Genomic DNA, 24,988 nt, shown 5'->3' with positions numbered 1-24,988 from the left:
ACGGAACAGAGGGACCTAGGAGTACAAGTGCACAGCTTGTTGAAAGTGGTGTCACAGGTAGACAGGGTGGTGATAAAGGTGCTTGACACTCTGGCCTTCATCAGTCAGGGCAATGAGTACAGGAGTTGGGACATTTTGTTGCAATTGTATAAGTCGTTGCTGAGGCCGCACTTGGAGTACTGTGTACAGTTTTGGTCACCCTATTATAGAAAAGACGTGGTTAAACTGGAAAGAATGCCGAGAATATTTATGAGGATGTTGCCAGGACTAGAAGGCCTGAGTTACAGGGAGAGAGAGATTGGCCAGGCTGGGTCTTTATTCCATGGAATGTAGGAGGATGAAGGCTGACCTTATAGAAGTGTTCAAAATTATGAGAGACATAGGCCAGGTGGATGGTAACAATCTTTCCCCCAGGGTAGGGCAGTCCAAAACTAAGGGGCTTAGGTTGAGGGTGAGAGGGGAAAGATTTAAAAGGGACCAGGGGGCAATTTTCTTCCACACAGAATGTGGTGAGTATATGGAATAAGGAAGAGGTTGAGGCAGGTACAACAGTATCATTTAAGAAGAACTTGGATCGGTACATGGAGGGGCTGGACTTTGAGGCATATGGGTCGAAAGTAGGAAATTGGGGCTAGCTGGGTGGGCACCGTGGGTGGCATAGACTAGTTGGGCTGAAGGGCCTGTATCCATGGTGTATTGCTCCATGGCTCACTTCAATGTTGGAAAAACACATGGTTTCTTCTTTGATGGACTGAAGCTCCTCCTTTGATGGACAAGCTCCTCGTCAGCATGCTCTCTACTGTGATCGTATCTTTGTCAATAGACCTCAGCTGCTTTGCAGTTGCTTAAATGATACCCACAATCCACTCACACCTACCCTCCTTGGCTCTGCACTGAAATTCCTCTCAAGAACATTGCAGCTGGCAAGACTTATCTTGACTGGCCTGCCAACTATAGATCAAAGTGATCAGCAGTAGCACTTTGGCTTTGACATATTTACATTTCCATAGCATCTCTTACAACTCAGTAAGTCCCTTAGCGCTTTTCAGCTAATTAGGGCACTCTTGCAGACTAGTCATTTTAATGTAGGTCTCAAAAATTGGAAGTGTACTTCATTTCACATGTAGTGAGCTTCTCTGGAGTGCAGTGAGCACTGCTGGTGGAAAAAAACAGTCATTTTGAATCTAGCAAGATCCCACAAACACTAATTAGATATGAATATTGTTTGACTGTGGCTGGAAGTATCCCAATAATACATCAGCAATCTAGAATGTCCAGGTAAACCCTTGAGGCAAGCAGGTAGTATTTTAATTCTTCTTCTGAATTATCTTTAACAATACAATGCTCACTGTGTGCAGCCCCAGAACATCATTACCAAATACATGTCATTAATGACCAATGAACACTTGTAGGTCAATCACACTTTGTTTAAACAAAGTTTAAGCCGCAACAGCTGCAGCAATACAACAAAGGTGCTCACCAATGTTGCAACTGTGCAGGCACCAGAGGCAGCTGTTACCTGTGCTCAGTTAGTAGTACTCTCATCTATGCTCAGTTGGTCCTAAATTCAGATAAAGACATAATGCAGGTGGACACCTACCTCAATGCCACCCAGAGACAACGTAACACTTTTGGAGATGGCATCCTTTGCATAAAACATGAAAATGAGAAACCATCTGCCTTCTCAGTGGATTCAAGAGGTCCAGTGCACTGCTCAAGAAACAAAGGGGATCTCCAGAATGTTTCACTCAATATTCCTCTAATAACCAACAAAGAAAACAAATTATACTGCCATTCATCCCACTGCTGCTAATGGGATCTGCTGCGATGCACTTACTTTCAAAGCTTGAAACAATTACACAGATATAATTTTCAATAGAAAGCCAATAAATCTGTTGCTATAAATGCAAATTGGAAGACTAGAATCAATCATGTGCAACAGCTGCATAGAGAAGGTTGTTAATTTGGGATTAAGTATCACCTTAAAAGATTAAACCCATTGTTTTAAAGGTCTCATCTGATTTGAGATTTCAGTTTAGTAATGGATGCCACCTGATTGCTGATGCATTATTAGGATATCTCCAACACCACCAAACAACATTCATATCTACTTGCTGTTCGTGGGATCTTACTAGATATAAAACGCCTGCATTTTCTTTTAAAACTAATTAGTTGCTTTATATATAAAAGACATGCATCTTCAAGGCTCAATGTGAAAATGCAATGTGCAGCCTTATAATTGGCAGTGAAGGATGAGGGTTCATCACTTACGCCACTGGGAAACCCATAGTGGGTACAGCATTTGTGGACTGCAGATAGGGGAAGCAAATCATGGCCAGTGCCACTGAGCCATTTGATAAAGTTTTTACAGTGAATCTCACCCCCTCCGCACTCTCTCCAACACAATCTCATCCTTCCAATAAAGTGACAACCAGAACTTACAACACTCCATGTGCAGCTTAACTGTTTTATAAAGTTGTAACATTATATCCCAGCTCTCATATATAGGGGCGGCACAGTAGTGTAGTGGTTAACTTAACACTATTACAGCGCCAGCAACCCGTGTACAATTCCTACTGCTGTCTGTAAGGAGTTTGAACGTTCTCCCTGTGTTTGCGTGGGTTTCCTCCGGGTGCTCCGGTTTCCTCCCACATTCCAAAGACATACAGGCTGGGAGTTGTGTTGGCACCGGAAGAGTGGTGACACTTGCCCGCTGCCCCCAGCACATTCTCAGTAACGCAAAAAGACACATTTCACTGTGTGCTTTGATGTACATGTGACTAATAAATAAATATCTTATCTATGCCACAGCCGATGAAGGCAAGCATCCCATACGCCTTTGTTACTACCCTTTCCACCTGTGCTGGCACTTTCAGGTATTTATGGACTTGTACCCCAAAGTCCCTCTGTTTATCAATACCCCCTAGGGCCCTGTCATTTACTGTGTATGTCCTACCCTTGTTTGCCTCCTAAAATGCATCACCTTGTACTCACTGGGATTAAATTCTATCTGCCATTGCTCCACCCTGCTTTCCAGCAGATCTATGTCATGCTGTAGCCTTAGACAACTTACAACACCACCAATTTTCTTGCCATCTGCAGACTTACCAATCATACCTCCTATATTCACATCCAAGTTGTGTGTGATATACACTAACATCAGAAGTCCCAGACCGACCCATTGGATCCACTTTTCAGCTTGCCTTGGATCCCATGGGCTCTAATCTTTTGGACCAGCCTACTCTTCAGTACCTCATCAAAGGCCTTATTGAAGTCCATGAAGACAACACCTACTGCAATCCCCTCATCAATATGCTTAGTTACCTCTTCAAAAAATTCTATCAAATTTGAGAGACAGGATTTCCCACAAACAAACCCATTCTGACTATCCCTGACAAGTGTAATATTTTTCCAATAGCTTCCCTTCCACTGATTTAAGGTTCACTGGTTTATAGTTACCTGGCTTATTCCCACTGCCCTTCTTGAAGAAACGAACATTAGCTATCCTCCAGCTACCTGCCACCTCACCTGTGGCTCATGAAAATGCACAAATCTGTGTCAGGGCCCCAGCAATCTCCTCCCATAGCAGCCTGAGATACATCTCATCACACCCTTTATCGAGTTTTATGCACTCCAAGACCTCTGACCTGCTAACATATTCCAGAATATTACCACTCCTGAACCCTCATTATATCATGTCTTCCTTCTTAGTGAGTACAGACTAGATATTCATTTGGTACATTGCCCACATCCTTTGGCTCAGTACACAGACTCTCACTCAAATGATTTCTGTAGAATTAAAACAAAAAAAAAGCACTTCTCAGTAAATGTTACCACAAAATTATCAAATTGTTGTAAAAATCCATCTGGCTCACTAAACAGGGAAGAAAACCTGCCATCTCACCTGGTCTGGTGACTCCAGACCCACCCATGTGGTTGGTTTTTAACTATATCCTCACTTCAGAGGCCAATAGGGATGGACAGTAAATGATGGTGATGTTCACATCCTGTGAACAAATAAACGATAATTTCCAATACACAAATAACAATGCAAGATCCAATGATCAAATAGGTACTAACAGAATACATCTTACAGAATCCAGGACAGCATCCTGAATTAAAAGAAATGAATATCTCATTATTATATGCAAATATGACTATTAATGGGATGCGAGTTTGGACTACACACTATCTAATATTTATTTTGCTATGCAGAATCCTTGCCTAAACTGATACAACCCCTTTATCAACAGGTTGCATTTTTAACACAAGCAGAAAATCCCAAAGGACTCCACACTGCATGTCTGTCTGGGTACAAAATTAAAACCCAACCCAAACTTGAACACAGGCAATCTGAACCCAACCCATGCACATAACCTTTTCTAAATGCAGTTATGTGACGAAAAAAGATTTGCTATACTGTGGATACATTGCTGTTGATCAAGGATAGAGAATACCTGTATCCTGAAAATGGATACTGTGCCAAATGTCCAAATATTTTGTTGGTTTACCCAACCCATGTAGCTGGGTCCCACTGAGCTCAGGCTGGGTAGGTAGGAACTTCTCTTCTAAGCAAGTTCTTTGAAGTTGAGAATGACTTGGATCCACTCCAGTTCTGTGGGTTCTGAGGTGCTAATGGGGCCAATGTAGGACTCAGAATCTGTGGCAGGGAGGGAGGGTTATATGGGAGTGGTACACTCTTTCCGGCATTTTGCTAGGCTTCCATGTGTCCAAGGAGACTCAAGGTTCTCAGTATTATCCCAGGTGTTCCTCCTCCATTGTAAGCAATCCTAGGCAAGAGGTTGCCAGCAGTAAGTGAGCATGCTACACTTTCTCAAGTGGCTTTGAGAATATTCTTAATGCAGTTCCTTTGTACTCCTGGTAATCCCTTGCCTTGACAGAGCTCTGAGTACAGCACCTTTTTTGAGAGTCGGGTGTTGGGCATGAGCAATGTAGTGTGCTCTTTGGAGCCGACAGTGTAACCGGAGTCTTGATGCTAATTGGGGAAGAGTTGCTGATGTTAGCTCACTTATGGTGCCAGTGAATTTGAAGTACTTTGCGGAGACCAAAGTGCTATGAGATGTTGTAGGTTGTCTATGTCTCCAAAGCATCATGGAGGGCAGGCAGCACTGTTATCCAATACACTGAGTTTTGTGTCTCATTTGAAGTGTTGATCTTCAAACACTCTTTTGCTCAAAGGCAATGCTGAAAACTGAAGGCAACAATGAATTTCACCAATGTTTGCTGAGAGGTGGTTCCCAAGATACAGAAAGTGATCTATAATTTTCAGGGCCTAACTGTGAACCTTGGGAGCCAGGGATGGATCATTAAACTTTCTTGCCAATAGGACAAGATAGAACAAGACTTATTTTCTTAGTCCTGCAGTGAAGTTTGAACAGTGTCCCACTTTTCCAGAAAGCTTTTGGTGTGAGGTGTAATATAGGGTCAGTGGTTACATAGCTTTATTTTGTCTGCAATGAGGTTAGTTCTTTAGTGGAACCATTGGTTAGAATCATGGTTTGCATTCAATTATGTAGCAGTTATAGAATGGAAACACATTTCAGGGTGACTAACTTTGTGATGGATTTTCCAGGGTCCCTCTCAGACAATAGATAAAGGATTTTGTAATACTGGATGATGCAGCTCCCTGCATTGTTCTTAGTGACAGGATATACTCCATACAATTACAGAAAAAAATAGCAGAGCCACTGTAAATATTAGGTCATGTGAGCAAAAGCTTGATAAAGTTGTACATATGTGTCTTAAAGGAGAGATAGAGAGATTTAAAGAGAAAATTCAAGGTCCAAGCCAGCTGACAACAATTATTGAACAGTGTGGCATGGCAGAAATCTGGGTAGACAAGGCTGGAATTAGAGCAGCAGCATGGTTGGGGTGGGGGCATTAGTCATGTCTAGTTCACAAAGTCTAATTGTTAGAAGTCCAAAAACACATGAGGACAAAGTGTTTCTAATTTCCAGTGAGGGAAGCTTACAGGTTAAATGCTTAAATTGCTGGTTCCAAGTCAAGAAGTGACAGTGTTCCTTTTTTGAATATACATCTGAAATTCAAAGTATGGGAACTCTAATTATTTGTCATCCAAGTGAGTAACTTTTGGACAGGTTGCTGCATGAAAGACACATCTAGAAACCCAGGATGTTGTAATTTGTGTATATTAACTGTCTTGCAAGAGGATTTGTTTTAGCCCAAGAGTGGGGCACTTTCCTGCAATAGAAAAATTAGAGGCCGGGAGTGGGCGACTAGCATTATTTGGAACATCTGCTTCAGTAATTTTTGCTATAGCAAATAACATTATACGTAAAAGAGAAAATATATTTTAAGTGACTTTCACCTTTAAGCTGAAATAGTAGAGACCCAATTTTTGAGGATTTAGTGTTTTCTACCAGACCTTGGGCTGAGGTCTGAGATGTGAACAAGCTGTGGTGATTTCTGCCATAAACTTTATCAGGCTTGTCCCAGTAATGCAAAGGTAGGCAGATTCTTGGAGTGAGCTCCAATCCTAAGCACTGGGAAGCACACCTGCAAGCTTGTGTACTTTAGGCAAAATACCAAAAGCTTGTTTGAATTGCAAATTCTTAATTTGAAAAATTTAAGCAGAAAAATAACTCACTAACAGCGCAAACCATAAAGTGGCTCAATAAATTTCTGGACTAGTGATCCGGAGGCCTGAATTAAAAAAAAATCAGAGACAAGTTTACGTCCTATTCTGACAGCTGAGGAATTTAAATTCATTTGATTAAATAACCTGCAATTAAAATTAAACAAAAAAAACTACTATAATAGTAACCATAAAACTGTCTGACTGTTGTAAATCCAGATAATTCACCGCCGTCCTTCACGGAAAGAAATTTGCCAGCTGTACCTAGACTGGTCTAAATGCGACTCTAGATCTACAGCAGTGTGGTTGACTTTTAACTTCCCACTGTAATGGCTTAGCAAGAAACTCAGTTCTACTCCCACTCTATGACAAAATAGAGTAAGAATAATCTGGGAAGACCACCTGATAATGGATTTAGAAATGCAAAGTCACTCCGAGCTGTCAATCTTGCAAAGTCCTCCTTGTAAACACCTGTAGGCTATCATCCAAATTGCAAAAGCTGTTCCACAACCAACCAAAGGCCTAGAACAGTTATGAGTAAATCCAGTAAGAAGTTTAGGAGAAACTTCTTTATCCGTACAGGGCTGATTATGGAATCCGGAAACGAAGGGGATAGTTATGATAGAACAGAGATCCCTGAAAGTACAGGCGAGTCAAATGTGAGGAAGAAAGGAAAGGACAGATATTAGAGACATACAGCATGGAAACAGGCCCTTCGTCTCAACTTGCAGACTGTTATAACAGACTAATGGCTAAACTAGCACAGATCAGTGAGTTGAATGGTTTGTTCCTATGCTGAAAATTCAACGCACTTTACTTTGAGGACCTTGTGTTATAGTGCTGCTTTTCTTGTCTGGTTTGTCCAGTGAATTCTGGCTGACTTCGATCCATTGGCTTTTTAATTGCATCCTGTATATAATGTGCTGCTCACCAAAGAATCTGCCACTAAGAAAATAAACAAGATGGGCAGAGCACCTTGGCTCCATTCAGATTGCCATTCCGTGCTAACCAGTCCCTCTCAACTACCCCAAGATTTGGGTGCTAATCATCTGATAAACCAGAAGATAGTACACATAAGCACTTTGAAATAATTACTTACTGTGCACTGGTGACAGTTTAGCAGGTTACAAAATTTTCCTTTACCAACTTCAACGTTTAAGTGTGCTCGCTCCAGAACCAGGGAAAAATAAAGTTAAAACCATAGAACAATAAGGCACAATACAGGCCCTTTGGCCCACCATGTTGTGCCGCCCTTCAAACCACACCTAAGACTATCTAACCCCTTCCTCCCACATATCCCTCTAACTTAAATTCCTCCAGATGCTTATCTAACAATCTCTTGAACTTGTCCAATGTATCAGCCTCCACCACCACCCCAGGCAGCGCATTCCATGCACCAAACACTCTCTGGGTGAAAAACCTCCCTCTGACATCACCCTTGAACTTCCCACCCAATACCTTAAAGCCATGTCCTCCTGTTTTGAGCATTGGCACCCTGGGAAAGAGGCGCTGGCTGTCCACTCTATCTATTCCTCTCAATATCTTATATACCTCTATCATGTCTCCCCTTATCCTCCTTCTCTCCAATGAGAACAGCCCTAGCTCCTTTAATCTCTCCCCATAATCCATACTCTCCAATCCAGGCAGCATCCTGGTAAATCTCCTCTGCACCCTTTCCAACGCCTTAACACAGACCACTGACCACATGATCCAGAGTTACCGCAAAAAAAACTATCATGAGAAGCAGATAGGATGGTGGAATAGTATTCACTAAAATTCTAACACATTCAGCAGTCCCATTTAACAAAAACTGGAAAATTGACATTCAGTTATTACAGACCCTTGGGATAATTCAAACAGGAGGAATGCCATCCTGAAACAGGTAAAGTTCCTGGTTTCTCTCAAAAGTTAACTTGTTCAGAGAATGTAAAAAAATACCCTTTCATTACATCTGTTATGAACCAGGTTGCTACTTGGTGAATGTCCCTTTAAGGCACCTGGACAGTAGAGTAGTGGTGTGTGTGCTATCTACAAGCTACAGGGTGGCAAGACTATAATTGGAGCTGGACTGGCTGTTTGCACAGAGGGAGCAAGAGTGAGAGAGAGATACTGACTGCTGGTCTCTGTATTGATGGATGAAGAACAATAACTGTGTCTGTCATTACAATCCATGTGTGGATTTTTGGAGCAATCAAGTGGAGTCCACTTTGCGGTTAACCTGTACTGGAAAGCAGGTATTTTTGTGGGCGGCCACATATCGAATGCCTTTGGGGTGGCAGATACTTCGGAACAAAGCAGTGGAGATCATCAGTGATTGAGGTGTCGTACGGGTTCCATCGTGGAACAAGTGGATTTCGTAATTTCTCTCCAGTCAACAGTGGTTTTGCAAAAGGCTTTGCTCACGTTTCACCTTATGACTTGCTGAACTGAACTTCGAGAACCATTCCTAGACTTGGGGTTTGGGAATTTGCCACACACACACTTCGCGTTTAGTTTCAGGGTTAATGTTTAATATCTAATGTTTTCATTTTTCTTATTTAATAACAAGCAGTTATTAATAAAATAGTTTCTAACACTTATCCATGGCTCGTTGTATTTCTATTGTTGCTGGTACGTAACACATCCAACAAATTTGGTGCTCGGCAGTGTACCTTCCTTCAAGTCTGTATAAAAAGATAGTCATCTGCACTTGTTTCACAGGACCCCGATTGCTTTGAAAGTCATGGGAGTTAAGAATATAGTCTGATATTTAAAGCCAAGATTGTGGTTCATATTCTGCAAGTGCTGTCAGATAAAGAGCACCATCATGCCCACTGATCATCACCTTTAATACCAAGACCACTCCGTCATCCCTGTCCTTCCTGCTGATTCATCTAAGCCTTGTTTTATCATACTCATATTCATCTCAGGGCCTTGATATCTGTTACTTTTCCTAGTTAAACTGAGACAAATATCTACACATCGATACGGAGGCTGCACTTCATAACTATATGAATTTCTGAACGTCTTGGCCTGGACCTATTTATTCTCTCTGCAAAATTTCCTTCAGGCCAAGTCTTTTCAAAGGTTGATTAGTTTCACCTCATATCTCTGACAAATCGTTAGGTGCCAATATTGGCATCAGAGGTAATCTCTCTTGCTTTGAGTCAGAGGAGTTGAGCACAATCTAGGTTTACGTTTCTGGAAACGAAGGAGCACCAGAATGTCTTTAGGACATTGTACTCCATTTGCCCTCTCAGGTGAATATAAAAAAATCATGGCAATATTCAGAGAAAAGGAAAGTAATTCCCTCATATCTATCACTAAACCAACATCAGCAAGCCAGATTATCTGATCATTTATCTCACTGTTATGTAAGATCATGATGCACAAGTTAACTGACACATTACATTATAACAATACTTAGAACTACTTCAACAATTGAAAGCCCTTTGAAAAGGTTGGCATAAGAAAAGACTAGGCTATTCAATCCTTGAACCTGTTCCACTATTCAATGAAATCATGGCAGATCCATGGTCCAACACTATTTACCCAAACCCTACGCTATTTTAGTAAATCTCAATCACACATTTAAAATTAGTACTAATCTAAAATAACTTGCTATTTGTCAAAGAAAGCTCCAAAATGTTTGCTACCCTCACATGTTGAAATGCACACTGATCTTTCCAGTGATATAGAATGGGAGCCTACTTGTTTATCATTGGACTAGCTTACAACAGGACAAGTCAGATTCTGTTTGTCATATGGCATTGCTGAACCTTTGCTGGGATTTTGATGAATGGCATTCCACCTCTGTTCACTTTCCCATGAAATACACGCTGCAATAAATCCAAACTCAGACATCACTCCTTAAAGCCCATCTATAATTTTTAGACTATGCAAGAAAGTAGTTTTATAATAGTTTATAAAATTATGAGAGGCATGGGTAGGATAGGCAGCCAGGGTAGAAATTTTCATTTAGAAGCAGGGTTAGATTTAAGGTGAGAGGGGAAAAGTTTAAAGGGGATGCATGGAGCTAGTGTTACATGCCCGGAACGTACTCCCAGGGGTGGTAGTGTAAGCAGATACGATAGTGGTGGTAAGAGGCTTTTAGATATGCACAAGGATATGCAAGGAATGGAGAGAGATGGATCATGTGCAGGTGGGATTAGTTTAATTTGGCATCATGCTCAGCACAGACATCATGGGCTGAAGGGCCTGTTCCTGTGTTGTACTGTTCTATGTTCTAATGGTCAATTCATTTAATATCCCAAAACTTCGAAAGAATCAATCATCTATATTCCAGGTAGTACAACCTTAGTTTGTATAATGTCCAGTTGTAATTAGATTGAATGCAATGTAGGTTTATTCTAAGATCAATAAATTCCTTGGGTGTGTGGAGCCTAGACTGTGCACAGCACCCTATTGTGATGTAAACCTGGATTTGGTATAGCTATGCTGTACCTTCTACATCCTTGTATTCAGGTCCTTGAGATGCAAATACCAACAGGACAGCCTTTTTTTTCATTACTTCATGAAAGGTACAATAAATGCAAATTGTTTCTTTCTATTGCTGCCATCCTGTTTTCCCACTTCAAACTCAATGGTTCCCTTTGTGCCACATTTATTAAACAACCATTCATTGCATTGGTGCAATGTGAAATGTCAGTACGACAAATCTACAATTCAGCAATAGATGAGAATCATGCGGGGAACTCAGTGTTCACCAAATATAAAATATCAATCCACCCCAAGGTTTGCACACCTGCAATATTTCATGGCAATCCATACTCTTGGAAGTCCCAACTCAGCAGTGCATATTTTCAGCATGCATTCTAGTAAGTTGTACTCAAATGTACTCAATATAACAGTGTGTCATGCATATTTCTATTGCTACCTCACAATGTTTGGATGTAGTATGGGTGACCTTCCTTTTCCCCTCAGCAAATACAAAAAGCATTTTTCCTTCCAACAAATGTTGAGTAAGCTATTCTACAACTGATTTACAAGTAAGGTGGGCTCTGGGTTTCTCTGGTAAAAAAATTTCCTCAAAAATTATTTCAATGCTGAAAGCTTGAGTCTAATATTCAACTTGGATATACTTGTTGTCAAGGTTTGAAGGAAATAAACATTCAAAGAACATCAGAAATTTTTCATGTTTATACTCTTATACCCAAGTAAGCCTGTTCAAGGGTTACAAAATAAAAATAAAACATTCAAGATGTTCCACATCCTTGGAAGGATGAAGAAGTTAATGTTTCAGACCTTGTGACCTTTGCCTGAATTGCAAGGTGTTTGAGGCATTCAACGTCAAGAGGGATTGAGACTAGAAAAAAATAATCTGTAAACTAAGAAAAACTAACAATTTTTTTCCAGCCAAGCATGTGCAAAACCAAATAAGGCTAGAAAACAGTCCAGAAGACTGTAAATGAGACACCTTTAAATAATTACTTATATCCAAACAAATATTTACATTGAATCTGAATAATCTTGGAAGCTGGTGAAATATGCAAGTGTAAGAGTATAGTAAGTATGTGTAGAAACAAATAGAATGAAAAGGTGCTAACATACAGAGAAGAAACATTGGAATAGTAGACCCCAAACCAAAAATATAGGTGAAACTAAACATATTTAACATGACTCCTTAAAGATACAAATTCATATTCTGGTCGATTAAATCAAAATAACATGCAAACAAAAGGTCCGGATATCTAAAAATATATAAAAGTAAAAAAAGCCTTCTGATGCCAATGCTTGAATGTTTCCTCTTAACAGTATTAAAAGAACCCTATACTGCACTGTTTATCCAAACCTAATCAAGTTAGTTTACACCGATGATGAATTGTGAATGGCGTTGTCCTGTTGCACGGCCAACTCAACAGGGCCACTTTGCTCTCCGCCCGAGGCTGCTGGGTGGGATTAGCGTGCAGAGAGCAGCCACTGGCCGGACCCCGCAGCGACACAGATGCAGCCGCGGGGTTGTCAGCGGATATTGTGGAATCGCAAACTCGGAGGAGCAGCCCCCCCCCCAAGCTCCGGAGCCGATCGCGCGTTTCTGTGGCTGCAGCAGCAGCAGGGCCGGGGCCCGGAGGCGGGGTGAGCAGCCCCAGCACCATCCATGCAGGCTGTGTTTATTTACATCAGCTGCCTGAGCCCCAGGAGCCATCTCCAGCCCAGGCTCTGCCCGGTTACCCCGGCAACCCTCCGTCCGCGGGCCTCCCTGCCCCCCCACTGCCGCTTTGGCCGCATACTCGCGCCCCGCGGACGGTAAAGGAGCCCACTGCGGACGCGGCGCAACCCCGGCTCTACGGCGAGACGCGGCGGTTTCCGCAGCCCTCTCGGAGCTCACGGCTCCATCACTCTTACCTGCACATGATCCGCCATTTTCCTCCATTCATGCTCGCCTCGGTGACGCGCCTGCGCACTGCCCGCGCTCCTCGGCTCACCCGCGTTCATGCGCCTGCGCACTGCCCGGGCTCAGGCCGCCGCTTCGGAGCCGTCCGTTATTGCGCACGCGCACTTGGCGGCGCCCGCGGGCCACTGACGGCAACGAGCATGCTCACTGTCCACCGGCCGCTCGCCGCTGCCGGTGACGCGCATGCGTATCACTTCTCTCTTCCCGCCGTGCCGCTGAAGTCGTCGCCGCAGCGTGGCGCTGCCGCCCTCCCCGTCACGTGGCTGAAGTCGCCTTGTGGCTCCGGCGCCGGTGTCACGTGTGTGCCCGGCAACATGTGCCCGCGGTGGGATCGCAGGGAGATGCAGCTAATCCTGGAGAGCAGCAGGTTGCAGTTAAGCAAAGAGAACATCTAACGAGCTGAAAGAAAATGCACCTACAAAAAGAGCAAAATGAAAGAATTTAAATTTCTAAAACAGGAACTTGGAATGTCCTAAAGTGCTTTAGACCCATCACTGGGGAAATGCAGGAAACGATTGGCAGCAGTTTAATATTACACGGAAATGGCAAAGAAAATAACCACTGGCCAGAGAGGGGAGGGGGGAAACTGTAAACCTACAGGCGCTGGAGATCCGAAATGAACACAGAAAATGCTGGAAACACAAAGCAGATCAGGCAGCATCTGTGGAGGGAGAAAGAGTTGAAGTTTCTGCTGGGGGACCCTTCATTGGAACAGAATATAATGTTTTCAGTAGCGGGGGTTGAGAGTGGGTAGAACAATGGGAATATCTCTGACAGGGTGAGACCAAATGAGTTTATGTAGTAGGATCAGATTGTGCACCCTGTCTGTGTAACATAATCCTAATATTAAGGCTGTGCAACATGCCCAGGAGGCCAGACTGTACAAATAGAAACACTGAGCCAAAGTGATGTGGGTAGAATTGACCGGTTCTAATAGAGACAATGTAAAGAAAATATTTTAAAATTCATTCCTTGTTCTTTCCTGATTCAGCAGAAAGAGGTAGTCACAAACAAAGGAGGCACCATACATGTGTTGAAGGTTAGAAAAAACTACTTTATTAGGGTTATATAAAGACTACTCATTAACCACCAGTAAAATACAGAAGTAAAGAATACTTATCAGTCAATCAATGAATTAACCGATCTAATACAATGCCGGAGGGAACCCCAGGTGTCTGATGTCTTCTTCTACAGTTTTCTTTCTCTCCTTCTCTGTCTCTCTGCCTTGTATCAATCTGGCTCTTAGCACTGGTTGTGACTCCAGACTAAAGTAGCCCCTTTTTATACCCTTCAAAAGCCCTACCCTAGTACTTTTGCATCTCTCGTGACCTTCGGCCTAGGCACATAACTTAAAGACAGAGACAGCAAGTTTTGCAGCAAATCATGTTTTTCACCATTGCCTACTCTCAAGGCTGTGTACCAGGACTCCCGTATGTTCTCAAATGTGTCCACATTCCAAGCTGACACCATTTTGTGTTACACACTTTTGCACATACTAAAGTGGAATCAGATATGACTTCTGGAAAATTTACACCTCCACGCCTTGATTCCTCATTAGTACATTATAATAAAAAAAGAAAAGAATAAAACAGTATATTAAACGCAAGTTGATTATAACATAGATGTTTACACAGTGGGATTATAATAATGAAGGTTCCATATGGGTAATAAGTCGTACAACATAGGAGAGGCCTGACACTGCAGTCGCCTAACCTCTTGTTTAAGGCAGTAAGCCAAAATAAATTGCACTACAAGCACAACTAATATTTCGCTTACAGCAAGATGCGAAAGGATCCTAAGCCAGCGGTGTATCTGAATACTTGTTTCCCCAATTCCAGAACTGGGTCCACCAGCTCTGCCCCCTCAGATCCTTATCTACCTCCTTCTTGGTTTCTTGGGCTTAGTCCTCCCTATCCATCCACTCGCATCACCTGGTCCCCATGTATAATTAACCTATCAAAATCAATCTCTAAATGTGGAATGGGAGGCAATTTGGGTGCTACAGGTTTCCACAAACCCTCGTCCCTTTCCTCTGGTCTGACATTCAGGGTGATGTTCACTACTCCCTCCTCAGATCCTGGTGTAACATTGTATCCATTATACTAGTAGGAGAGGCCAACCCTTGGATTAATACGTTATGATCAGACAGCAAGCAATGTATTCCCTTCTTCTGATGCAATCAAATATGACCTGAAAAATTTAATTCTCTCCTTACAGACAGAAAGGAAGAGCGAGTTACCTAAAGTTGGAGAATTCAATATTGGATCCAGAAGGCTGCAACATTTCCCAAGTGGATGATGAGGTGCTGTTCCTCAAGCTTACATTGGGGCTAATTGTAACAGTGCAGGAGGCACAGATGGAAAGGTCAGAATTGGAATGGAATGATGAATTAAAGCCTCAGGCAAACAGAAGCTCAGGGTCACACGTCCGGAATGGACGTAAATCTCTGCAAAGCCATAACCCAATCTGCATTTGGACACCGAATGCAGTACACTTGACTGGAAGAAGTGCAAGTGGATCACCACCTCACTGGGAAAGAATATTTGGCTCCTTGGAAAGTGGGAAGGAAGAGGTGAAAGGCCAGGTTTTTGCACTTCCTGCCGTTGCATGGTGAAGTGCTACATGACGGTGAGTGGTAGGTGGGGACAAAAGAGCAGGTCAGAGAGCCGCGAAGGGTGTGATCTCTTCGAAACACTGAAAGGAAAGGGTAGGAGGATACATGTATGGTGGTGGACCCTTGTTGGAGCAGGCAGATATTGCAAGGGATGATCTGTTGAATGTGGAGGCTGGTGGGTGGAAGATAGGGACCAGGGGAACTCTGTTCTTGTTCTGTCCAGGAGGAGAGGGGTGAGAGCAGAGGTAAGGGACGTAGATGAGGTCAAGGGTTCTGTCCTCTGTGGTAGAGGGGAAGCCAGGGTTCAGGAAGAAAGAAGACATTTCAGTGGTACCACCGCAGAACGTCTTATCATCGGAGCAAATACAACAGAGACAGAGAATGGAATGGAGTCCTTACAGGGAACAGGGTGGGACAAAGTATTGTCAAGATCGATGTGGGCTTGTAATGGATGAATATGGCTGCCTGTCCCCTGAGATGGAGAGATCTAGAGAGGAAATAAAGGAGCCAGACATGGACATAAAGCATCTTCGAAAAAGGGAGGTCTACAGTGAATGAGGAACTCAAGGAAATAAGTTGACTGAAAGGCAACAAATCCTCAGGACCTGAAGAGTTGCATGAAAGAGGTGACAGTGGAGAGATAGAAGATCTTACCATAGAACATAGAACAGTACAGCACAGGACAGGCCCTTCAGCGCACCATATCTGTGCTGAACATGATGCCAAATTAAACCAATGAATCTATGTCTATCTAACAACCTCTTGAACACCTCTATCGCATCTGCTTTCACCTCTACCCCTGGCTGCCCATTCCAAGCACCTATCATTTTCTGTGTAAAAAATGTGACCCACACATCTCCTTTAAACTTTCCCTCTCTCACCTTGAATGCACGTCCTCTAGTATTTAGTATCTCTATCCTGAGAAAAAGGTTCTGACCGTCTACTCTCTCTGTGCCTCCCATAATTTATAAACTTCTATCAGGTCTCCTCTCAGCCTCCAACACTCCAGAGAAAACAAGCCAAGTTTGTCCAATCTCTCATACTCTCTAATCCAGGCAGCATCCTGGTGAATCATTTCTGCACCTTTCCAGATCTCCACGTCTGTAATGGGGTGGTTGGAATTGCACACAATACTCCAAATGTGGGCGAACCAAAGTTCTACATGGCTGCATCATGACTTCCTGACTCATACTCAATGGCCCGACCAATGAAGGCAAGCACATCATACGCCTTCTTTACCACCCTATCTACTTGTCTGGCCGCTTTCAGTGAGCTATGGACTTGAACCCCAAGATCCCTCTGTATATCAATGCTTTTAAGGGTCCAGCCATTAACTGTATACTTTCCCCTTACATCAGACCTTCCAAAGTGCAATACCTCATACTTGCTCGGATTAATCGCCATCTGCCATTTTGCTGCCCATATCTGTAACTGTAAACTTTGACAGCCCTCTACACTGTTACAACTCCACCAATCTTTGTGTTGTCTGCAGACTTACTAACCCACCCATCTACATCTTCATCCAAATCATTTATATACATCACAAACAACAGAGGCCCCAGCACTGATCCCTGTGGAACACCACTGCTGACAGACCTTCAGCCAGAATAAAACCCTCTACCTCTACCCTCTGTCTTCTATGGGCAAGCCAATTCTGAATCCAAACTACCAAGTCACCATGGATCCCATGCATCTTAACCTTCCGGATCAGCCTACCACAAGGGACCTTGTCAAATGCCTTACAAAAATCCAAGTAGACAACATCCACAGCCCTGCCTTCGTTACCTCCTTGAAAAACTCAATTAAGTTAGTAAGACATGACCTGTCCCACACAAAGCCACGCTGACTGTCCCTAATCAGGCCGTGTTTTCCAGATGTGCATAAATCCTATCCCTAAGATCCTCTCCAATAGCTTCCCTACCACTGACGTGAGGACTATCTCTATTTCCCTTCTTGAACAAAGGAACATTATTGGCTAATCTCCAGTCCTCCAGGACCTCGCCTGTGGCTAAAGGGGATACAAAAATCTTTGTCCCCAGTCATCTCCTCTTGCCTCTCTCAATAACCTGGTGTATATCCCATCAGACCCTGGGGACTTATCTGCTTTAATGTTCTTCAAGTGACCCAACACTACCTCTTCCTTAATCTCAAAATGTCCTGGTATATTAGTACGCTCCACACTGATCTCACTGTCCTCCATGTCCTTCTCCTTGGTGAATACCGACATAAACGTACTCATTTAGTATCTCGCCCACATCCTCTGACTCCAAGCATAAATTCCCTCCTTTGTCCTTGAGTGGTCCTACCCCCTCCCTAATTATCTTCTTATTTTTAATGTATGTATGAGAGAGACAACGAAGCTTCACGAGATTGTTTCCTGGGATGGTAGGTTTGTTGTATGAGAATACATTTAGCAGACTGGGCCTACACTGTCTTGAATTTAGAAGAATGGGAGGTGATCTCATTCAAACTTACAAAGTTCTGAAGGGGCTTGAAAGAGTAAAGGCAGGGATCTTGTTTCCTTGGCCATCTTCCAAAATTCCACAGATACCAATTTCCACAGATTGGAAGGTAGCAAATAGAACACCACAATTTAAGAAATGAGGAAACATGGAACACCAGATCAGTTGGCTTGACATCGGCAGTTGGTACCTATTATTGACAAAGTAGTAACTCCATTATGAAATATGAACAGTATCTGAGACACACCGTTAGTGTTTCTTGCAACTAGATCCTCAACTTCCTTATCAGGAGACCACAGTCTGTGCAGATTGGTAATAACATCTCCTCCTCACTGACAATCAACACAGGCGCCCCTCAAGGATGCGTGCTTAGCCCACTGCTCTATTCTCACTACACTCATGACTGTGTGACTAGGCACAGCTCAAACACCACCTATAAATTCGCCAATGACACACTGTTGTTGGCAGAATCTCAGATGGCGATGAGGAGGCCTACAGGAGTGAGATAGATCGGCTGGTTGAGTGGTGTTGCAATGACAACCTCGCACTCAGCGTCAGCAAGACCAAGGAACTGATTGTAGACTTCAGGAAGGGGAAGTCGGGAGAACACATACCGTTCCTCATTGAGGGGTCAGTGGTGGAAAGGTATTGGTATTGGTTTATTATTGTCACTTGTACCGAGGTACAGTGAAAAGCTTGTCTTACAAACCGATTGTACAGGTCAATTCATTACACAGTGCATTGCAGTTAGTACAGAGTGCATTGAAGTAGTACAGGTAAAAACAATAACAGTACAGAGTAAAGTGTCACAGCTACAGAGAAAGTGCAGTGCAATAAGGTGCAAGGTCACAACATGGTAGATCATGAGGTCATAGTCCATCTTATTGTATAAGGGAACCGTTCAATAGTCTTATCACAGTGGGGTAGAAGCTATCCTTAAGTCTGGTGGGTCGTGCCCTCAGGCTCCTGTATCTTCTACCCGATGGAAGAGGAGAGAGGAGAGAATGTCCCGGGTGGGTGGGGTGAGCAGCTTCAAGGTCCTGGGTGTCAACATCTCAGAGGATCTATCTTGGGCCCAACACATTGATGCAATCATGAAGAAGGCACGGCAATGACTCTACTTCATTGGAAGTTTGAGGAGATTTGGTATGTCTCTTGCAAATTTCTACAGGTGTAAGGTGTAGAGCATTCTGGCTGGTTGCATCACCACCTGGTATGGAGGCTTCACTGTGCAGGATCAAAAGAGGTTGCAGAGGGTTGTAGACTCAGCCAGCTCCATCACATCAACCCTCCCCACCACTGAGGACACCTTCAAGAGGTGGTGCCTCAATAAGGCAGCTTCCACCATGAACGACCTTCACCATCTGGGACATCCCCTTTTCACATTACCACCACTGGGGAGGTGGTACAGGAGCCTGAAGACCCACACTCAGCGATACAGGAACAGTTTTGCCCCCTCCGCCATCAGATGTCTGAACGGTCCATGAACCCATAAACACAACCTCGTTATTTCTCTTTTGCACTGTTTCTTTATTTTTGTAACTTAGTGATTTTTATGTCTTTATGTCTTGCACTGTACTGCCACCACAAAACAACACATTTTATGACATATGTCAGTGATAATAAACCTGATTCTGCTTCAGATTCTGAGAATTAACTACCTGAATAGGTTGGGGAAACCAGTGAATGTGCTGTTTTTGGAGCTTCTGAAGATGTACTAGAGAGCAGTTGAGATCAAAGTCAAAGTTAAGTTTACTGACATCTGCACAAGTCCATGTGTGCACAGGTGCGATGAAAAACTTACTTGCAGCAGCATCACAGGCACAGAGCATCAGATACACAACATTCACAAGAAAAACATGAATTAAACATGAAATTATACAATGAAGAACACAATTAGAACAACAAAAAACAAAGTCCATTATAGTGCAAAGTGGTCGAAGTGTTGCTGTACTGAGGTAGTGATGGTTTGTGACTGGGGGTTAGTATTCTGCCGTGGTCCGAAGATTGCTTAACAGGCAAAAAGCAGAGAGTGGGAATAACTGGCTGATTTCGGGTTGGGAAGCTGTGACGACTGGTTTAATGCAGAGCTCGGTGCTGGGGCCCCAGTTGTCCATAAATTAAATCAATGGACTGAGGGGACCAAGTGTAATATATCCAAGTTTACTGATGACACAAGGTGGATGGCAGTGCGGGCCTTGAGGAGGATGTGGAGAAGCTTCAGGGGTAAATACAGCTGAGTGAATGGTGAGGACAAGGAAGTGGAACGTGATGTAGAAAACTGTAAAAGCAGGAAGGTGGAGTTTTTATAAAGGCGAGAATTGAAGGGGGTTGTTCACGAGAGCCGTGTCCAGCGCACAAATTACTAGAAGTTAATGTTTAGGTACAATGATATGTTGGCCTTTGTTGCAAGAGGACTTGAGTCCAAATGTAAAGACGTCTGAAATTATACAGGACCCTCATGAAAATATCAAAGGACTGGTCTCCCTAGTTAGCAACGGTACACTGGTGACAGAGAGAGTGTGAGAAAGCTTTACCTGCTTGTTTCCTGGGATGGCGAGTTTGTCACATGAAAATACACAAAGCAGACTGGGCCGATACTGTCTTGAATTTAGAAGAAGGGGAGGTGATGTCATTCAAACTTATAAGGTCCTTCAGGGGCTCGAAAGTGTAAAGGCAGGGAGGGAGTCCAGATCCAAACATAACTGGCCACTGTAAATTGTCCCTAGTGTGGGTGGGTGTCAGAAGAATCAGGGTTATGTTAATGGGCATGTGTAAGAATAGGTAACAAGTAAACCCACAGGGGAATGGGATTGCTTTGTGAGCTGGCATGCATCCAGTGAGCTGAATGACCTCCTCTCATAGGGAAATATGTCCAAGAAGAGAAATTTCTTCATCCAGAGCGAAGTACATCTTTGGAACTCTCTACTCTTGAGCGGCGAGGAGGCTTGATGCTCAATATATTAAGGCAGATTGAGAGATTTTTGAATATTAGGGGAGTCAAGGGATATTGAGTTAGTGCAAGATGGTGGTGTTGAGGTAAAAGATAAGCCATGGTCCTAATGAATGGCATAGCAGATGCGATGGCTGAATGGCCTCCTCATCCTTCTGTGTCTGATCATCTCATGTTCTGATGTCCATAGAAAGCTCCCCTGAGGTGATGGTCAGATCATCTCTTGCTTCTGAGGAATAGTTATTGTGGCAAGAAACCATGGAAAACTCCACTGATTCACACAAAGATTTGCCTGGTCCCTGGTGATCTTCAGCAGTGCTGACTCCCCAACCACAGCACCTTCCCCAGTAAAACATAGGACATGCAAAGTGTGCCCTTTTCCCTTCACCCTCCCACCCAGAGCCTCAAACCTGTCTCAAGATATACTTGTACTTCATTCAGTTCAGTAAACTATATTCATTGGTTATAATGTGGTCTCTTGTACAGTAAGGAGGTGGAACACAGGTTGAGCGAACATTGCCCAATATTAAACACAATGATCTTAAAACCAACAACTATCCATTTTTGGCTGACATGGAAATGATGGACCGAATTGCCTCCTTCTGTGCTGTAAAATTCTACAATTCTATGCTTCTGTAATTCCCACAACAACGGTACTTTCCTTCAGTAATTTCAGGAAATGCCACTGCATATTCTCTGGCACACCCTTCACACCAGCTGTCATTAAAAAGCTTGAGAACACGTAGCACCAGACTCAAGGATAAGACAAGATATCTTTATTAGTCACATGTACAGCGAAACACACAGTGAAATACATCTTTTTGCTTGGAGTGTTCTGGGGGTAGCCCACAAGTGTTGCCACACTTCCAGTGCCAACACAGCATGCCCACAACTTCCTAACCCGTACGTCTTTGGAATGTGGGAGGAAACCGGAGCACCCGGAGGAAACCCACGCAGACATGGGGAGAACATACAAACTCCTTACAGACAGTGGCCGGAATTGAACCCGGGTCACTGGCACTGTAAAGTGTTACGCTAACCGATATACTACCATCCCACTGTTATCAGACTCTTGAACAGACCTCTTATACGCTAAAGATGAACTCTTGATCTCCCAACCTCGTCATGGCCCTTGCACTTTATTTGTTTCTCTGCACTGCACTTTCTCTGTAACTGTAACATTATATTCTGTATTTTGTTTTTCCTTTTACTACCTCCATGTAATTAGGTATGGCATGATCTGTCTGGACGGCATGCAAACAAAAGCTTTTCACTGTATCTCGGTACTTGTGACAATAATAAACCAATACCAATATCAATCTACATGCCAGCTTCAGGTTACACAATCCTTCCGCTGTCAGTCAGTCCCTCCTGCCTCCACTGATCCCTTTGTTCTCTGTTCCCTTCACACCCACAACTCTCTTTGCACCTTAACATTTGTTTGTCTTTTGATATTTCCTAGTTTCTATGCAAGGTCCTCAACCTGAAATGTCAGATTGTTTCTCTCTCCAGTGATACTGCCTGACCTGCTGAGTATTTCCAGATTTTCAGCAGTGTTGGAAGTTGGAAGGATCTTACCCATCCGTTGCTGGCAGACACCATTCCATCCGATGCCTTTCAGTTACTCAGACTCTGGACTGTTCTTGTAGCCACAATATCTGTGCGGCAGAAGGTCTCTGGTTTTCTACAGCAATACGCTGTGTCTGAGCTGATTGATCCCCAACAACCTCACCTTTTACACCAAATATTACAACCAATGGAATGTTGCTTCTGAACTTGATGGACTTCAATTTTATCAGAGCTTCTTGGAACCAGACATTTAAATGATGCCCAGGTGTGGAAGGTAGTCACTATCATCTCACCTTCTCTGCTCTGACAGAACTTTTTGATGTGCAGAAACAAAACATTTCACACAAGGAAAGAAAGAATTTGAGGGACAGAGAATAGATTTATCAGCGAGAACCTGGGGCTCACATTTCTCCATGGAGGGCTCCATGGAACTGGTACAATGAAATTTACTTATCCATGTGCACAAGAAATAAATTCCTGCTTGAAATCCCAAATTGACTCTGCTTCTGTTGCCCTTATAGTGAGTGCAAGATCATAATTAGCAACCGCGTGATAAAAATTACTTCTCACGTCTCGCCCTCATGTCTTCTGCCATCACATGATATCAATGTTCCCTGTTCTTTGAACCATCCACCACTGGAAATAAATTCCCTCTAAACCTTACCTAAAACTGTCACAACCTTACACCCCTCAATCAAATCTCCTCTCTCTGCCCAGCTGCTCCGATCTAACCTTGTGGCTGAAATCCTTCATCACCGGAACAATTCTCCTGTGCACCTTCCTTCTGACGTCACTGTAAGTTTGGTGACCAGACTTGGATGAAATATTTTAGGCATGACCTAATTCCTTGCCTTTCTATCCTACATTGAGACATTTCATAAAATCCAACTCTTTGACAGATATCACATGCCCTACTGCGTCATGGGGCTCGGGCAAGGATTCTGTGAAGCTCACTTGGTATTATTTAGATCTTTGAATGTTAATGGAAGAAGGGGTGTGAGGTTAGTCAGGTAAAAAAATAATTTACAGAAGGACAGAGTGAGCACGAGGAGCTGAATAACCTACTTCTGCCTCTATTTCTCATCTTCTGATAGATGCTATATAAATGCATGTTCTAAATTACATTGGGCCAAGATGGCAGAAGGGAGGGATCACGGAGGGAGCTAAGGCCATTAGACAATGGTGGGGCCAGAGGATAGAGCTGGAGAAACTGTCAGAGGGGTACGACCAGGAGCCCCGATAGGTACAGATCACGTTTCTGCTGTAATTCCCATGGGAAATGCTTCTGTAGAAATGCGAGACTGATATAAGATGTTCTGCTTTCTCTCCAGTCACAGAATGAAGGCATCAGTGGTGAGGTCTGATGTTTGTTCCTCACCACTAATAACCTCACTGAGAAGGTGGTGCTGACCACTGCAACATGAAGAAAGAGACCACAGTGCTGGTTTGTGGGGTGCTCCAGGGTGATCGACGGGACAGGAATATGCTGCCAAAATCATTAATACCAAAAAACTCTCTGCCAGGGATCACCAGAAGTTGGAGAGAGAGGCTCGTATTTCTCAACTGTTAAAGCATCCTAATATTGTATAATGTTGCATCTTGCCTTCAACAAACATGTCTGCGTGGGTTTCCTCCGGGTGCTCCGGTTTCCTCCCACATTCCAAAGACTGGTTTCCTCCCACATTCCAAAGATGTGCAGGTTAGGAAGTTGTGGACATGTTATGTTGGTGCTGGAAGCGTGCCGTCACTTGCGGGCTGCCCCCAGAACACTCTATGCAAAAGATGCATTTCACTGTGTGTTTCGATGTACATGTGACTAATAAAGATATCTTATCTTATCTAATCTTATCTAATCTTATCTTATCTTATTGATGCAGGGCCAGTTGGAGAGGAGCTTGCAAAGTGGTTTCCACTGTGGACAGAGCTCAGTTTATTTCCGGAGAATTTCAGCAGGTCGATTGGAAGTTGCAATAGCTGGTGTAAGGCTGGAAGGAGCTGTCAGCACTCTCAGCCGAAAGTTGTGGTTTCTGGTCCCACTCCGGAGAACCAGTAAATCCTCCCATGTCAATAATGAGGGAGTGCTGCCCCACTGACTGTCAGATGAGATGTTAAACCAGATCCCACACCCATCACTGAGAGAAAATCTGGGGGTTCTTAGTATTGTGGATGATTCCTAATCAAGTGGTACAGAACCATTGGTGTTTGTGGGAGCTTGCTGTGCCAGTGGACCAGTGTTACACCTTTTCTTTCACATGCTGTAGGCTCGGGATGGGTGGGGTGTTTGGGGGTCAGCAGTCGAAGGCCCAGCCAGGAGCTAGGGCCAAGTGGACGGGGGTGGGTGGGGGATAGGTGTGCCTTGAGGGACGTTGGAGGACTGGAG

The 24,988-nt window shown here is 43.4% G+C and overlaps 1 protein-coding gene across 1 annotated transcript in view; it reads right to left on the bottom strand.

The window, feature by feature from the left end:
* The window catches only part of xpo7 (exportin 7), an 88,732-nt gene extending 75,647 nt beyond the window's left edge, over positions 1 to 13,085 (bottom strand). The window contains 1 exon segment of the mRNA XM_052040719.1: positions 12,962 to 13,085. Within this exon segment, the coding sequence (XP_051896679.1) occupies positions 12,962 to 13,051 (90 nt within the window). The 5' untranslated portion in view covers positions 13,052 to 13,085.
* Positions 13,086 to 24,988: the final 11,903 nt, after the last annotated feature.

Source organism: Pristis pectinata, chromosome 29 (assembly GCF_009764475.1).
Source record: "Pristis pectinata isolate sPriPec2 chromosome 29, sPriPec2.1.pri, whole genome shotgun sequence".
NCBI lineage: Eukaryota > Metazoa > Chordata > Chondrichthyes > Rhinopristiformes > Pristidae > Pristis > Pristis pectinata.
The sequence above is the reverse complement of the archived record's forward strand: the minus strand, read 5'-3'. Positions and strand labels throughout refer to the sequence as shown.